Source organism: Propithecus coquereli, unplaced genomic scaffold, assembly GCF_000956105.1.
Source record: "Propithecus coquereli isolate 6110/MARCELLA unplaced genomic scaffold, Pcoq_1.0 Scaffold531, whole genome shotgun sequence".
Lineage (NCBI taxonomy): Eukaryota > Metazoa > Chordata > Mammalia > Primates > Indriidae > Propithecus > Propithecus coquereli.
Window position 1 is genome coordinate 396279 of NW_012151186.1, and position 17381 is coordinate 413659.

At 54.3% G+C, this 17381-nt stretch overlaps 3 protein-coding genes across 7 annotated transcripts in view; 1 reads left to right on the forward strand and 2 right to left on the reverse strand.

The window, feature by feature from the left end:
• The window catches only part of CDK10 (cyclin-dependent kinase 10), an 8445-nt gene extending 4661 nt beyond the window's left edge, over window positions 1-3784 (reverse strand). For 2 of the 5 annotated variants that reach the window (XR_001138013.1, XM_012657166.1), the window contains exons 1-3: window positions 3655-3784; window positions 1435-1507; window positions 680-751 (exon numbers count right to left, since the gene is read on the reverse strand). Coding sequence is in view for 4 of the 5 variants with exons in the window: in XM_012657166.1 (XP_012512620.1) it covers window positions 680-751; window positions 1435-1507; window positions 3655-3777 (268 nt within the window). In the remaining variant the exon portion in view is untranslated. Of the gene's footprint in view, window positions 1-679; window positions 752-1434; window positions 1508-1848; window positions 2033-2900; window positions 3401-3654 lie in introns of those variants that run through there. The other 3 variants (XM_012657168.1, XM_012657167.1, XM_012657169.1) reach the window with 3 other exon arrangements.
• Window positions 3785-5480: 1696 nt separating this feature from the next.
• Window positions 5481-13906, reverse strand: SPATA33 (spermatogenesis associated 33). The gene is made up of 5 exons (XM_012657160.1): window positions 13744-13906; window positions 13567-13641; window positions 13170-13340; window positions 6368-6910; window positions 5481-5496 (listed from the first exon to the last, which is right to left on the reverse strand). Exons 1-4 carry the CDS (start codon window positions 13904-13906, stop codon window positions 6699-6701), a joined length of 621 nt encoding a protein of 206 aa, XP_012512614.1. The 3' UTR covers window positions 5481-5496; window positions 6368-6698.
• CHMP1A (charged multivesicular body protein 1A) overlaps window positions 13764-17381 on the forward strand; it is an 8393-nt gene continuing 4775 nt past the window's right edge. Inside the window, exons 1-3 of the mRNA XM_012657170.1 lie at window positions 13764-13911; window positions 15990-16009; window positions 17290-17367. Coding sequence (XP_012512624.1) covers window positions 13905-13911; window positions 15990-16009; window positions 17290-17367 — 105 coding nt within the window. The 5' untranslated portion in view covers window positions 13764-13904. The remainder of the gene's footprint in view (window positions 13912-15989; window positions 16010-17289; window positions 17368-17381) is intronic.

A 17381-nucleotide genomic window follows, 5' to 3' on the forward strand; every position in this document is an offset into this window, starting at 1 on the left:
GAGCCCCACCCACTAATGGGGATACCTGGGGGGGACAGCCTCAGCGAGCCCCGCCCACTGATGGGGACACCTGGGGGGGACAGCCTCAGTGAGCCCCGCCCACTGATGGGGACACCTAGGGGGGACAGCCTCAGCGAGCTCCGCCCACTGATGGGGATGCCTGGGGGGGACAGCCTCAGTGAGCCCTGCCCACCGATGGGGACACCTACAGCCAAGATGGCCTAAGGCAGCCCCAGGCCATTCTCAGGGCACCCGATACGAGGTGCTCAGCTGCCCCCACTTTAGGGAGAATCAGGGCGATCGGAACAAGCACTTTCAACTCTTCATCAAATACGAATCAGCCCCTCTGTGCCAACTGCTGTGCCACAGGCAGGTGCTGGGGGACGAGCAGGAGGTGGTGGCCCAGTGTGGAGGGGGACAGCAGTGCTGAGACAATGAAGTGGAGTCACCAGACAGCAGGAAGACGAGGGGATGCAGACCCCGCCCAGCAGACAGGAGGGAGAAGCACGCAGGCCCAGGGAGCTGAGGCTCAGAGCCACCCTAGAACTCTCCCAAAGGCTGGACAGCACCTTCCCGGCCATGCTGCACACGGCAACGTCAGCACCAGCAGCTCTCAGGAGGGCTTAGTCCTGAGGAAACCGCAGGTAACTCACACCTTCCTGCCCCTGTCCCTGCTCACCGTCCTTCTCCTTGTCCATCCGCACCTTCTTCAGCGCGACAATCTCGTCTGTCTGGGTGTCCCGGGCCCGATCTGGAATGGAAACACATCCGTGATGGAGTCCGACCCGATCCCCCGTCAGAGCTCACTCTTACTGCCCTTCCTGGGCTCCCAAGACCCCCCTCCTCTTCTCTGACAACCTAATGCCCAGTGACACGCGGTCCTCACTCTGGGCAAGCAACAGCCCTAGCCCAAGACACATGTTCCCTGGGGGGTGGGGGTGCTGTGTTGCTCTGAGCTGTGTGACACCAAGCTCTCAGTTCTTAGCAGGCAAAGCACTGTCTTGTGTTGTCTTGTAATTATTTTCTAACATCAAATAAGGTACTATATCCAGAAAAAATAAGTAACATTTATTTTGTGTGACTCTGGCTCCACAAAGCATTGTGCTAATTTGTGCGGCTTCTGGACTAACACCAATTTTGCAGCTACTAAAAGCTCCAGCTGCTTTTGGAAGTTCTACATTTTATTTCTCTAACAGTTCTCTCCACTCTGTGGTTACACATTTGGATTACTGACATTAGCAACCTGATGCTTATGATTATCCAGAAAGGGTATAAAGTTTGTGGTAATGACACCAGGAACTAAAAGTTCCTGAACAAGTTTCTGCCCTGGTTTGGAGAGCAGGGTCTGAGCCCCTTCCAGCCTCAGCACAGGGGCTGCTTTGACACCCCCGTCCTGCATGAACCGTGGCTGCAGACCAGGCCTTGGCTACTCACACACGATGCCATAGGTGCCCTCCCCTATGCGGTTCAGCTTCTCAAACTCCTTCACACTCCGGCATCGTCCCAGCTGAAAGAGAATGGTGCCACCAGTGTTGGTATTTGGCAGCTAATGGGACAATGGAGGATGAGAATGTCACACATAATTTATACAAAGAAGCCCGCTCGTGACTTGCTCACCAAACAGAAAAGCAACCACACAGCTGGGCTTTTCTGATAATAAAAAGGGCTGCTGACACTGGGCCAGCGTTTTGAACATCAAGAGTGGCCTAACCACTCACTTTCCCATGGTCCAGATGTCTGCTGTCCAGTAACAGTAGCCACTAGCCACGCATGGAAACACTTCTGTAGAAAAGACTGCTGTCCCCAACATCCACACATCACTATTTGCTTTGAGTTATGAAACGCTACCTAGTGGCATTCGGCCTTGAGATGTGAGAAGGGACCCATGTGACTTCCAGATGAAAGGGAGCTGGTTGCCACCCACTTCTTTGGCCTCTGAGGCAGCCTGAGATGTGGATGAAGTACAGCGGCAGCATCAACACAGATGGAAGCAGAATGCCTGGCCCACCTTGTGGAAAACAGCTACCTCTCTCTGGAATGTTGGGGGAGAGAGAAATAAGGCCCTACTTTACCTGAGTCACTGGATTTTGGGGTCTCTGTCCTAGTAGAAAGCCCGTACTTGAACACACTTTTTTAATGTGGTGCACTTCTAGGTGGACTGAATGAGCTCTTCCCCTTACATCTAAAAAGTACATGCAGGCCAGGCAAGGTGGCTCATGCCTGTAATCCTAGCACTTTGGGAGGCCAAATCGGGAGGACTGTTTGAGGCCTGGAGTTCAAGACCAGCCTGAGCAAGACCCCGTCTCTACTAAAAGTAGAAAAATTAGCCAGGTGTGGTGGTGCGTGCCTATAGTCCCAGCTACTCAGGAGGCTGAGGCAGGAGGATCACGAGTCCAGGAGTTTGAGGCTGCAGTGAGCTATGATGACACCACTGCACTCCAGCCTGGGTGACAAAGCGAAACCCTGTCTCACAAAATAAATACATAAAAATAAAAAAATAGAAAGTATGTGCTGCAAGGTCCGAATTCTCACAGCTCCCATCTGGCTTCCCTTAATAATCCCGCCCTAGGTCTTGTTACTTCTTGACACCTGGGGAAACAAATCAGGATGATGTGGCCTGGCGCCCTTCCATGATCTCGCCTTAGCCTCCCTTCCCCACCTTAATTTCCCTTCTCACATTCCCTCTCTCCTTGTGCTTCCTGTTTACCCTTTCTCTCCTCCGCGACTCTGCTGCTCCAAGCCTGGCATGCTACCCCTTCTCGTCTCTGGCTGTCCAAATCCTGGACACACTTCGTGGCCTCCAAGAAATGCCACCCATTCTACTAAGATCTTCCTGCCCTCCAGCTGAAAACAATTCCTTTCTCTAAAATCCCTGACACTTTAGGTCTTAAGGCACCTACCACCGTGCACTTTGCGTTGTCCTTGGCTGGCTCTCTTAGCTCCCTGCGACAGCAGATTTCCAACTCACTGCTTTAGCCTCAGTGAACTCAGCAAGCGCCTACTGCGCGTCTGAATGGTGCACGGTGACCATCACAGGACTGAAGTGCGGCTCCCGTCACTTGTACGCCACTACCTGTTAACGAGTCTCACCGGACCCGTGACTCGGCCTATCAGAGCATCCATCGGCACGTAGTCAAAACACAATCCAGCTTCCAGAACTCAAAGCTCCGTCCCTCCACCACCTGTCTGCCTCGGTCAAACCCACTCGACGACCCGAAGAGCCACCTCGGCAGAGGGTCGCTGAGAGGACTACGCGGCAGTGCAAGCGCGAGGCCCCGCACTAGGGCACAGGAACGCTGCCGGGTCCCAGCGGGGCCGCACCGGACTCGGCCTCAGCGCGGCGGGAGACCCCCGGCCTCCACCTCTGCCGACCGTAGACTCTCCCCTGACACAAGGCGCGAAACTCAAAAGCGCCCGAGGCGGAGCCCGGAGCCCGCCCTTCCCAGGGAGGCCAGCGACTCGAGAGCGGGCCGGGGCCGCCGGGTCCCGGGACCACCCGGCCGGCTTCCGCCCCTGCCGCGGGGAATCCTGGGACTGCCGTCCCGCGTGCCGGAAACCCCGGCGCCGCAGCGCGACACCGAGGCCCAGCGTGCCGCCGCCCGGCCCTGCCGCGGGCGAGGCGGCCCAGTTGCCCCGAGTGGCGCCCCGTCGCACCCTGTGTTCCGGAGGCACCGCGAAGAAGCCTTCCTTACGGATACACTTCAGGCGGATCTGCTCCGACTCCGGTTCGGGCTCCGCCATGCCGAACGCCGCCTCGCCCCGCCCCCCGGTTCCCATGTGCGCAGGCGCATAACCTACTTCCGGCGGTGTCCTGTCCTTAGCAACGGTTACCAAGGGAACCTCTCGGGAACCTCCTGGGGAACCTCAGCTCCTGGGATCCCGCGGCCACCGCGGTTCGTGCCTTATCTGAGCGTTAAGCCCGGGCACCTGCCCGCGGGACCGGCGGAGGACAAGGCCGGAGTGGGAGGCCGCTGCGACCATCCAGGCGAGGGGTCCTCCAGGCGAGGGGTCCTCCAGGCGAGGGGTCCTCTAGGCGAGGGGCCGGGGCTGTGCGCCAGACACGGGCGGGGTGAAAGGTGGGGGCGCTCGCGGAGCCGGTGCGCAGGGCCGGCTGTGTCCGCGGTCCCCGGGCGCTGAAGCCGCACGCCTCCCTTCCCCTGCAGAGACGGAGCTCCGAGGCTGGTCGAGCCACCCTGGCGGGGTCCGCCTTGCTAGTCCCTGGCCCAGCCCTGGAAGGTGAAACAAGTCCACGTGGAATGTTTCCGAAGGGCCGTGGGCGCGTGGGCCCAGAATCGGGCGGCACGTCCCCTGATCTGGCCTCACTGTTGAAATCCAGTGGAGCTGGTGGGGCTCAGACCAGCCAGACTTGGACTAGACTCCGATTGGTTTTGATCAGCATAAAGAAAATGCCTCTGCCTTTTGCTGAATCCAGATTTTACAGAATAAAGGGATTTGTTTGGATGCAGTCGGGGGGCTGCACGTAGCCTTGAGGCTGTAGGTTCCCCACCCTATTATTTTATTGATTGATTGACTGACAGGGTCTTGCTCTGTTGCCTGTGCTACAGCACAGTGGAGTGATCATAGCTCATTGCAACCTCAACTCCTAGGCGCAAGCAATACTCCTGCCTCAGCCTCTTGAGTAGCTGGCACTACCAGGCCCAGCTAATTTTTTAATTTTTTGTAGAGATGGGTTCTTGCTATATTGCCCAGGCTGGTCTTGAACTCCTGGCCTAAAGCCATCCTCCCACCTGGGCCTCCCAAAGTGCTGGGATTACAGTAGTGAGCTATTCAGAGGCTATTTAAATTACAAATGTCAATTCCAGCAAATCAGTAACAATTGCAGTGCTTTAAGCTCTTTCAAGAGCCAGCTGTAAGCGAGAGCTGTGCTCCCGATGGCGCTGGGGAGCAGAGCCAATCCCTGGACGCGGCCTCCGTGGTAGTTGTGTCGTGCTTGACGCCAGCCTCACCCCCATCTCCAGCCAGGGACAGAGCCTTGTGCAGGAGGGGAGGCACTGTCATTCACAAGGAAGTGGGGGGTTGCATTTCCTGTTCTGCCACTCTCACAACATTTGTCTTTGCAGGCTGGGGAGAGCTGCTTGGCTCTGGAGCCATCTAGGAGGACAGAGAGGGAAATGGTGCACTGGCCACTGCTGGAGAGCAACTGAAGAGGCCCAGGAGGCCCTGAGGGATGGCACTCAGTTGTTCTGTGTGGTGTGTGATGGAATGTAGAATACCACTTACCTCTGATCCGTCGTGGGTGTTTTCTTGTAAGGGTTGGAAAGCTGAGCTCCTAGGTGCCCAGCAGCATAGGCCCGTCTGGGCTCCAGTAATGTAGGTTAATGCAAACCAGGCCTTCAGTGGCAAGTCTTCAACATTTTAAAAAAATTAGCCGGGCATAGTGGATCATGTCTGTAATCCCAGCTACTCGGGAGGCTGAGGAAGGAAGATTGCTTAAGGCCAGGCTTTCAAGACCAGCCTGGGCAACATAGCAAGACCCTGTCTCAAAAAAAGAAAAAAAGAAAAAAAATTTAAAAATTAGATATCTTCTGGTAGATTGCATTCCCTCCCCTGGGAACTTTAAAATACATTTATGTGAAACAGTCTTTAAAAAATGTCATATCGTCATGCTGTACTTTTTGATTTTGGAATTCATTTTTCAGTCTTATTTAGGTTGTATGTGTACATATGTAGCACTATATATGTATGTATGTACTAGATTGGGCTGTGTGTATACATGCATGTGCATGTGTACTAGAGAGGCCTGTATTAGAAACTCTGCATGTGACAGCAGCAGCCCCCTCACCCCAGCAACTAAGGATGTGTCCGTGATTCTGGTGGACATGCTACTGTCCCTGGTTCTGTTAGTCCACCTACGCCAGCATATCTTGGAGACCGTGTATAAAGTGTGCCAACCAGTCTAGAAAACAACAAAGCTAGCACATTATCACTGAATGTATGAGACCAGACGGGACCCGGCATTCTAGGCAACGCTGGAAGAAAGGCAGGCTCGACCCGAGGGTTGCCGGTGAGGGTAGAGTCAGCTGAGAAGCTGTTTGACAGCATTGTGCTTGGGGCCCCTGAATGGCCCTTCACTGTCAAGAGCCCTCATCCCCAGGCCAGAAAGACATGGCAGTGCTGACAAGGCCACTTGCGAAGCCCAGGCGCCCCAGCTGCTGCCCCAGGACACAAACCACATTCTTCTGGGCCTTTTAGTACACTGGGTCAGATTACCGCCAAGCCAGGAGCCCTTGGGCCCGTGAGGTAACTTTGCGCCTGTTTTGAGAACATTACACCTTAAAAGTTTAGCCCTCAAAATCTGACCTTTTCCCCAAGTTTGGGGGACATCTCGTAACTTCCAAGTACTTACAGCCTATTCTTTCAATGGGAAGGATTTTAACTGTCCGTTGTGAATCGGAGCGCGAGGTACCACCTGCTGTCCGTTCATCATCCTGCTCAGCTAGCCACCTGCAACAGGAAAGCACTAATTTATTCATTTATCACCACAAAGTCCACTCTTTGGGCCAGTCACTCGAGCCTGCGCCAAGCTGCCAGCAGCTCTGGGGCAGGTAACACCAAGGCGGTCACGGGGCAAGCCTCGTGGACTGAAGAAAGGCAGCTTCCTGAGGGTGGGCCGGCCCTCCTGCCACCGCTGCGAGACTCGTATCACAGTGAGTGAGGACAGCGGCTGGGGCACGTGTTTATTCTTTGGTGGGTACGTTATAGGCCTCTACTGTGCTGGGGTTCCTGTGTCGGCTGTAGGGGCCCCAGGCCTCGTCCTCGCAGATGGTCCTCTGCTCTTCGCTCCCACTGGAGCTGAAGCTGTTCAGAGTCTCATTCGAGGCTCGGGTGATGATGATCTGTGGAATGACACTTTCCTTCCTGCTGGACTTTTGCTTCACATCAGGTTTCTCTAGAAGAAAGAAACATCCAGACACTCAGTAGGTACATGGAACACTGCTTTCACCTTGCGGACAGTGCCTGTCAGAGTAAAGGAATTGCGTTCATGGTTAGCAGGAAGAGAAAGGGGCTAGGCCAGAAGTGATGAAACTGTCCAGGAACACTGCAAAGCTTCGGTGGATTAAAAACTCAGCCACGAGGGCTGGGAACACTGGATGCCCCCCAAGGAAGAAAGCAGAAGGGCGTCCACAATCCACGGTGGAATGACCTCGCTGCGGGGTGGCTTCAGGGTGACAGAAGCAGGAGGGAGAGGGGTCACGTGTCCAGGCAGGGGCTGCCTCAGAGGTTAGGGTTCAGAAATGCAATTTCCAAGGGATTCTATTAATAATTCTGGTACAAGCTTCCTACACAGAACTTTATTGATTAGAATGGTCTAGGAATGTGCATTTCCGACGCTGCCCACATTTTCCTAAACTTGTTAAGGTTACAAGGAATGCGTGAGACCTGTGAACCGCTGAGCCGGTCAAATGTTACGAAGTGGAGAAGCAGCAGTGCTCCCGGCCTGCTCCCTAGGGGGCCGCTGCTGCAGCCAGGGGCACGTCCTTTCTGCCTCTCTTACTTTGGCACCACAGAGAGGACGCTCCTCTCTCTGCACACGGATGCTCACAGACCTGCTTTTTCAGGAACACAGTTATATGGTCATCTTGGTTTGCAGCTTTGCTCCCCACTGAGTACCTCACAAACCAGTTACCCGGTGGGATGAAGAGCTGACAATGACAATGATAGCTTTCGTTGTCTGTTCTGAGCCCTGGAATAACAGCAGGGAATAATGACACGACAGCTTCTGGTGAAGGTCTTCTACGACCTACATTTTACAGATGAAGAAACTGAGGCACAGAGAGGTCAATCACCTGCCCAAGGCTAGTCAGCCAGGGGTGACAGAGGGAGGTGTGCAGACCCAGGCCACCTGCAGCACTGCCTTGTACAATCTCAGCTGTTTTAACTGCCAGGTGGGCCAGCACTGGGCCCTAAGATTATCCCTTCTCTGTTCCTTGTTTTCAGAGACAGGGTCTGGCTATGTTGTCCAGGCTGGAGTGCAGACTGCTCACAGGTGTGATCAAAACTCACTGCAGCCCCAAGATCCTGGCTCCAAATGATCCTGCCTTAGCCTCTCCAGTAGCTGGGACTACAGGCGTGTGCCACCATGCCCAGTGTCTTTTCATTTTTATTGTTACAAAAACCCGAAAAATGCATTTCATCTTATTTTACACTTATGTTAAATTGGAGAGTTCATTTTTTCATACTGATTATAAAAACTTTTTATATATTAAGACTTTAAAAATTAATACATGTTGATTTTTAAATTGCACATCCTGGTTCCTACCCTTCCAGCCATTGATGTGCCTACACACACACTCCACAGAAGGCTGAGCTTTCCACCTGACCGTACAGCGGGGCTGTGCCTCCTCTTTCATGGCGGCCTGTGTTCTTCTGTCATGGGAGCCCATCATTTATGTAACCAGCTCCCTTTGGTGAACATGATTTAGTTTATTTCCAATTTTTATCCTTTCTGTCGCCCAGCCCTGGGTAGAGTGCAGTAGCGTCAGCCTAGCTCACAGCAACCTCAAACTCCTGGGCTCAAGCGATCTTCCCGCCTCAGCCTCCCAGAGTGCTAGCATTACAGGCATGAGCCACTCCACCTGGTCAGAAATCAGATTAATATTCACATCTTCATTGTTTTTCTATTTACTTTTTCTATTTGCTTGAACCACCGGCCCCCCAGGTGCCAGTCCGCGTCCCTCCCCGCCTGGCCAAAGTGTCCCTCGCTATATTTGCTCTTTTTTTTGAGACAAAGTCTTGTTCTGTTGCCCTGGGTAGAGTGCAGTGGTGTCACTGTAGCTCACTGCGGCCTCAAACTCCTGGACTCCAGCGATCCTCCTGCCTCAGCCTCCCAGAGTGCTGGGATATTCACTCTTATCTGTCGGGAATTTATCTCATTATATGACAAGAGGTCAGAATCCAACGTATGTTTTCCCTTACAGTGTGAGGCAATTTTACTAGCACCATTTACTTTACAATCCTTCCTCTGCCCACTTATTTTTGGTGCCAGTTTTCTCATATATTAATTACACACACAGATATGTACATACTAGGGACTTATGCCTATTTCTTTTTCTTTTTTTAATATTTCGTTAACCTAAAGTGAAATTCTATACACATGTAACCTTATTTGCTTGTTGGGAAATGTATGCAGCACATTGTGCTAAAAATATAAAAGAGTTAACACTTTCAGCCAGTACTGAAAAGAAACACGCAGAGACTAAGCAACAAGTTAAAGTACAGTAATGCGCAACTCAGTGATGCTAAGTGTTCCACAAGGAGCCATGATGTAGACACCGAATAATTTAAGGAGATGCAAATGGGCCCTCTTCACAATTCTTGGCCATCTACTCAGGAAAGTAAATTCTGGTCACAGCTGAACGATTTCATTCTAGTCTCAAACAAAGTGATTGTATTGATAGACCAGGAAGCAGGAAAGGAGGGGAGGGAGGACGGAGGGAAGGAGGTCAGAGGGAGGAGGGAGAGATGGAATTCTCTTGTCCCTATTTCATATTTCATCTATTCTTATACTGGAACTATATTTTAATTATCATTAAAACTTTTGATACATGGAACGATTTTTATTTTTAGAATAATTGTAAGTTCACAGAAAGTTGCAAAAGTGCTGCAGAGAGGTCCCATGCACCCTCCACCGGTTTTCCCCAATGGTAACGTGGCTGTAGAGCGGTATCTGCGCAAGGACTCTGGCACTGGTACACGTGTGTGTACGGATGTACGCCACTTAATCCCATGTAACCACCCCCACCGTGCCGGCCACATCCCTCCTGCTGTCCCTCTACAGACACACCTGTTCTCCGAACACGCCCGTCCCTGGCCCCAGGCAACCACCAGTATGTTCCCTGTCTCTGTATTTCTGTCACTTGGAGAATGTCACACAAATGGAATCAAAAGCACGTGACCTTGTGAGACTGGCTTTTGTCACTGAGCTTGACGTTTTTTAACAGCTGATGGAAATGTTCCTTACGTTCTTCTTCTTTTTCAAAATTTTCCTGCAATTAAGTATACTCTACCTTCATAAAAAACATGATGAAAGAATTCAAACACACACGGATATAGAATAGCATCAGTGCCGGTACGTGCATCGCCAAGCTTCCATCGATACTCTGTCCCCTGGTTTTGCCGATCTTCCTCTTCTGAGTATCTTCAAGCAAATGTCAGACATAATTTCACCATAAACGTTGCAGTGTTTCTCTGTATCAGTTAAGGATTTTATTTTAGCATAACGATAATAGCTTTGCCACATCTAAGAAAATTAACACTGACTCATCCAGTGCCCAAACTGCATTTGGCTCAAGATCTCTCACGTTTCCTTATAACAATCTTCTTTTTTCTTCTTCTTCTTTTTTTTTTGAGATTGGCTCTTACTTTGTTGCCTGGGCATGAGGGCCGAGGGCAGTGGTGTGATCACAGCTCACTGCAACCTCAAACTCCCGGGCTCAAGTGATCTTCCTGCCTCTGTCTCTGTAGTAGCTGGGACTGCAGGTGTGCACCACCATGCCCGGCTAATTTTTCCATTTTTTGTAGAGACGGGGTCTCACTATGTTGCTCAGGCTGGTCTTGAACTCTTGGGCTCAAGCGATCCTCCCGCCTCAGCTTCCCAAAGTGCTGGGATTACAGGCCTGAGCTGCTGCACCCAGCCCCAGTTATCACTTCTTATTTCCCAGGCAATTGCATTCAGATGTCGTCTGGAGGCTGAGTCACCGGGAGGCTCGTTGGGACTGGATGTCCGCGGTGGCACACTCAGGGCTGGTCGCTGCTGCCGCTGCTGTGTGACGTGTGCTGTCCAAGCTGGGAAGGCCTGGGGTCATCCGATGGCTTGTTTGCTCAGGTCTGGCGCCTGGGCTAGACGGGCTCAGGCATCGGCTTTGCTAACTGCAGTGGCCCCGAGTGGCCTCCCCAGGTGCAGAATTGGGCGGCCACCGATGCAGTTTCCGTCACCCCAGAAAGGCACCTGTGCTCAGTTGTGGCCAGTCCCCATTCCCACCTTTAGCCCCAGGCAACCACTCATCTGCTTTGGGGCATAAACTTGCCCTTCTGGACATTTCATACAAGGGAGCCATTATCTGTGGTCTTTACATCGTCTTCTTTCACTTAGTGCCATGCTTTGGGGCTTCCTTCACGCGCAGCAGGCGTCAGCGGCTTGTTCCTTATCGCTGCCGAGCACGTTCCGCCACGTGGAGAAAGTACGCCCCTCGTTGTTCTCGGAGCTCCACCGCCACGCTCGCTCTCTGACCTGCTGTTTCCCCTTCTCCTCCACCTTCCCCCCACGAATCAATGATGGTGTAACAGACACTGCGGGGCCTGTCCAACAGGCGGCCCCCCTGCCGCAGGGGTCCCGCCCCTCCACTGCTTCACGGCCTCTTCCAGCCCCTGGTCAATTTCCCAAGTTGAGCCCACCCTACAGAGGATAGGCAGGCAAAGGAAACCGGGAAAGGTTTCCTTGCCAACATAAAGCAAGGAGAAATGCAGTCGCGTCTGCACGTGCTACCTGGAGCCATACAGCTGTCTGGGGGCTGTGGGGTAAGACGTCCCTGATGCTGAGGGTGGCAAAGCAGAAACATGCCAAGGCCTGATGTCATGGCCGTGCTGCTCGGCAAACCACCCTGAAGCCCTCTCTGACTCTTCATTCGTGAGACATTAAATCCCACAGTGCGAAGGCTACGTTTAGTTGGCTTTTCTCTAACTTTCAGCTAATAGCATCCTGACATTTTCCAAACCTCTGCCCTAGGACTACCGCCCTTCCTGCGGCCTTCTACACGCAAGTGAGGGGTTCCTAAGTTGGGATTTCAAGTCCAGGTCTTTCTCCCAAGACCAACATCCAAATTTAAAATTTAAAATATGTCCCAAGGCCTGACGTGGTGGCTCACACCTGTAGTCTTAGCACTCTGGAAGGCCAAGGTGGGAGGATTGCTTGAAGTCCAGAGTTTGAGACCAGCCTTAGCAAAACTGAGACCCCCGTCTCTACTAAAAGTAGAAAAATTAGCCGGGCATGGTGGCACACACCTCTAGTCCCAGCTACCCAGGAGGCTGAGGCAGGAGGATCGCTTGAGCCCAGGAGTTTGAGGTTGCTGTGAGCTATGATGACACCACTGCGCTCCAGCCGGGGTGACAACGAAAGACTCCTCTGTCAAGCCACGTCACTCCTCCTCCTGCTGGACCCTCTGAAGGCTCATTCTCATCGCCACTGAAACACCTCCTGGCTCACCACCCCCTCCATCTCATCAGACAGTGGGTTCTGCTGGGTCCACCTCCTGGATCCTTCTAGAATTCCTATTGCCACTGTTCACGGGTTCCCATGGATCACAGCAATGGGGTGTGTTAGGTCTCCTCTCTCTGGCTCCTTGCTTTTCCTGCCAGCCTCTATTCTGGAGCTGGAAAGACATCTCCAAGGCACAGACCCCATCAACCTCCCTTGTTTTATCTTTAAATTTTTAATTTCTATTAGAGACGAGATTTTATTATGCTGCCCAGGCTGGCCTCAAACTCCTGGGCTGAAGTGATCCTCCTGCCTCAGCCTCCTGAGTAGCTGGGACTACAGGTGCACCTCCTTGTTTTAAATATTTAACATCCCATCTCCACAACCCACATGACAAAACTTATGAGAGACTTTGTCTTCTGGCTTTTTCCTGCTTGTGTGGCTTCATCTTGCCCACACGCCCAGAGGACTGGCCACGCTAGGCTGTTACGAAGTGAGTACGTTTGCCAAACTGTTTAACTTCTTTGTCCCACCCCGTGCTACCTGCTCCTCAGTCACCCTCCTCACTGTGCCAGGCAGGGTGGTCCACAGCTCCACCCCAGCCCCCGGCAGCCTCCCGAGGTTCTAGTCCAGTCTGTGGGATGTTGGGAATCACGGTGGTACCAAGACATCCAGCCCTCCGGGATACCTCGGCTGAGAAACGTCTGTGGCTGTCCTCCACCACATCCCCCCGCGCTGTATGTTGTGCCTCCATCACTTGGAAACGCACCTGAACTTTCACCGAACTTGTATTTCCCACAAGAATTCTGGATGGTCAGTTACCTCCCCCACGAAGGTCCCGAAACAAACCCCTTTCATCATTAGGGCACGTGCCTGCTCTCAGAAATGGGCTCCTGCCTTCCCCATCCCCAGACTCCTCCTCCGAGCAGACTCCATCCCCCCCGGAGCCTCCTACCTTCGCCGGAAGCCGAAGGCTGCTGGTGCTTGGCTGTGTCTGCCCCCGGACGGAGGTCTGCGGGCTTCTGGCCCTCCCTGTCTGCCTGCCTGCCCTCCTGGGGATGCTTCTCCGCCAGCTTTTCCTTAGGTTTTGGAACTGAGCTGGTGGACGCCTCCTTTTGCTCCTCATCTGAAACACACGGGTCATGGGACCGGTAACTTACTGAGCCTCTGGGCACCGGTCCTACAGTTCTCGGGTGGCCTGCTTCGGTCCAGAGCAAAGTAAGACAGTTGGGGACACTCCGGCTCCCGACACTTTGGGTGGGACGCTTCCTGAGTCGCTGCCATCAGGCAGGACTTCGAGCCGCAGGAGCCGCGTACGCGCGCGGGGCGCGGGTCAGGCGGGCCCGCGTTACCTTTCCTGGGTGTGTGTTTGCTTTCGGAAAGCCCCATAGGTGAGCCCACCGCCCCCGCCGGCGAAGCCGGGCTCCCTGCGCCTCCGCGAGTGACTCACAAACGGGGCCACGGCCGGCGGCCGCGGGTCGCCACGGCAACGCCGCCCTCCGCGCCGCGGCTCCGCCCGCGGGGCCGGCCGCCGTCCTCTCGCGAGAGCAGGCCCCGCGACCGGAAGCGGGCGGCGACCCCGGAAGGCCCCGTCGGGCGGAGCTCGTCGGTTCGGTCGTCGCCCGGACCTGTCGTCGGTCGAGTTCGCGTCCCCTCTGCCTCTCCCAGGGGCGCCGCCGCCGGCCTGGCCATGGACGGTAAGAGGCCGCCGCCGCCCTCCGGGAGCGCGCGGGGCGGCCGTTCCCACCGGGCCGCGGGCGGGGCTCGCGGGCCTCGACCCCCGATCCTGACCTCGGAGCCGGGACCCCTTCCCCGGGGCCTCGATCCCCGACCCCAGGTCTCCCCCGCGCCCGCCCTCCTCGGGGTCTTGCCGCCTTTCCCCGCGAGCTCCAGCACCGGGGACGGGCAGCGATGCCCGCTGCTGCCTTTGGGCCCGGAGTGTCGGGTCAGAGGGCACCGGGCAAGGCGACGCTTCTGGCCCCTACCCCCAGAACAGCACCGGGAGAAATAGGAAGAGCTCGGAGGAAAAGTGCTCACTGAGCCCCAGGCAGGTTGTAAGCGGCCTGCCTCACCCCAGCTCTTGGAGATGCGAAGCGGACGCCCCCTTCTGCGGGGTGGGGAGACAGGCGGGGAGGGACCAGGCAGGACCGGCGCCCCGACAGGCGACTCTCCAGCCCTGACGTCCCCTTCGGGGCCGCTCTGTGCTCAGGGACACCAAAGCACGGGAGCGACCTGGTAACTGAAGGTGCCCGTGTTTTGGGGAATGTTTATGGGCTGTTGTGAAAGGCCTGTAAAAATACGTTTTGAAGTGTAAAAAGCTATAGTACAACCGTGTCGTTGTCACGGAGGAAACCTGTAGAGGTGTTTCTGCAGATTGCTTCAGAGGGAAGATGAAAGACAGCACCTGACTCCTTCCCCACCCAAAAAAGTTGGCTTTTGCTCCACGGCCCACTCAGCCCTTTTGAGGGAACTTTTCTTAAGCCCGTATCAGTGTTCTCCAGGGTTAGGTTTTACCTTAACGAGCTTCCTGTTCTCCAGAGTCTGGTTCTGCCACACGCATCCAGCTGGGAGAGGCGAGGCTGGGAGGGAGGGAGATTTGGCCAACATGACACAGGAAGTCGGATGGGCTGGGCCTCACCAGGCCCTGGGTCTGGTTAGCTGTTTTCCAAAGTCACAGACGACTTTGGCCTCAGCCAGCACCCGCGCAGATAGATGGTAGATGGACAGGTGCGCAGAGCACATTTGAAACCGGGTAGGGCTCAGCTAGGAACCTCGCTTTGCGTTTGTGAACACTGAGGACCCTCATTCCAGTTACAGGTCTTGTTTCCTCGTTTTGGGTTAGTGTGGTAACTCCTCTTAGGAATCAGGTGTCACCATCACTCTTCAAATCTAGAAACTGAATAAATTGACATCAGCCCAAATGTGCCCGGCTCTGGAGTTTTGGTGAGCGAGTAGCAAATGTGGGTATCAGGAGATTTACTCACTGACGCGCTTCGGTCTCCACGGTTGCCAAGTGTGGGCAGCTAAGGTCCCTGAGCCTGATTCCACGGCTCAGAAATGGCTGCTTCTGCGGAGTCTGCTCTTGGATAGCAGAAGAGATACCACCTTGCCGTTTGTATCCATTTACCTCTTGGTAGAAAGAGTATATAAAAAAGAGACTGCAGGCCGGGCGCGGTGGCTCACGCCTGTAATCCCAGCACTCTGGGAGGCCGAGGCGGGAAGATTCCTTGAGGTGAGGAGTTCAAGACCAGCCTCAGCAAGAGCAAGACCCTGTCTCTACTAACAATAGAAAAATTATCCAGGTGTGGTGGTGCACGCCTGTAGTCCCAGCTACTCGGGAGGCTGAGGTGGGAGGATGGCTTGAGCCCAGGAGTTTGAGGTTGCTGTGAGCTATGACAATGCCACAGCACTCTAGCCCAGGTGACAGATATCTCTTGAGTTGTCAGCACAGCCAAGTGCTACATCCATCACTTTATCGGTTTTCACATTGACCCTTTGAGCTTGGCTGGTGCCATCCTCGTGTTCCCACTGAGGAGGCAGGTTTCGGGAGTGTCTGCATGTGCCAGAGCCTGTGGCTAGCAGGGACCAGAGCTGGCACACTGGCCTGTCTCCTGATCCGCTGTCAGAGGCCTCCCTGAAGCCGCCAGGCAAACACGATCCCCATCTGCGTTCTGTTCCTAGTGTCTAGGAGGATCTTAGTGAGCCCACCTCCCTGTTAGAAGTGTTACTTATCACATGTCTTAAAATCCTCAAACCGTTTCCTCTCTCTTTGCAGATACCCTGTTCCAGTTGAAGGTATGTACCGGACGACCATTCATCCCAACCCTGCCCTGGTAGTTAGTGAACGAGGAGAGAGTATAAGTCACGCAGAGCCCCCAAAACAGTCAGGGGACAGATGACAGTGGTGGAGTGACTGCCACCCAGTGCTCAGACTGCTGACCAAAGAGGGGACTATGGAGTTGGCTCGATGGCATATCAGTTCCTCCCTTGTCTTGGGCTAAGTGGAAGCACGGCACTTAGGCTCGTCCATGAGAGACCGACTGTATTATCTTTCAGAAACACAACCCGGGTGTCATGGGCATGCCTTGATGCTCTGCTAGGCGTTTAAAACCCAAATGTGGCCTCAAATCCTTTAAGATCCCATTTGAAGAAGAGCTTTCTGGACAGCCAAGTATTCCTCTTGTCTGGGGTGCTGTCTGTACCTTCCAGTGACCCAGGGCACGTCTCTGAACATTCCCTCGAACGCTCTCACGGTTGATCATCTGTGTTAGCGTTGTCTCGTTTCATCGCTGGTTCTGAGACGCTGAGCAGAAGTGATGTGCACAAGCCGCTGAATGTAGTTGGGGGATGGTCTCATGTCCCAGTGTGGCTCTGTAAGATGTTTCTGGGGACAGGAGGGACTGATGGGAAGGTGCCTGCAAGGGGGCAGCACCTGTGGACGGGACCCAGGGCTGAGGCCGGCTCAGGGCATCACGGGAGGTGGCAGCTGGGGGCCTGGTCTCTGGCTCCAGGCCGGGGTTGCCAGAGGCCCTGTGGCTACATCGACGCCCTTTCTTTTTGGTGTTGGCGGAGCAGTTAGGCGCCCAGAAGCCACATATGCTGCCCAGCAACCTGTTGCACAGGCGGTTTTCTGTATAGATAACACTTGCAGGTGTACTTTTAATCTCGAATTCTGTGTTATTCCTGGGGGTAACCTGGAACAGGTTTTCTTGAGCCTTCTTTCCATCCATAAGCAGGAGTGGAGATCAGTGTGAGTTACCTTTTCACCCTTTCACTCCGGAGGGGGGTTGGATTAGGATTTTCGAGGAGAAGACAGACATTTTAGAACAGCCCCTTTTCCCAGACAGAGCTCGAGACGGGGGGGGGGGGTGCCACCTTCCCTGAGCTGGTTCCGTCCCTTGCAGCCGGGGTGGCGGTGAGCACACTCACTGCAGCCTTTGCGCCTCCTGCCAGCACTGGGCCAGGCTGGTTGACGAGTGCGTAGGAGCCAGCGTGGGCCACGGCTAGGCTCTGGGGAACGGGGCCTGGCGGGTGGGCCGTGCATGTCTGACTCGGATGTTCCGCTGTCCGCGCAGTTCACAGCAAAGCAGCTGGAGAAACTGGCCAAGAAGGCAGAGAAGGACTCCAAGGCCGAGCAGGCCAAAGTGAAGAAGGTGAGGGCTGTGGG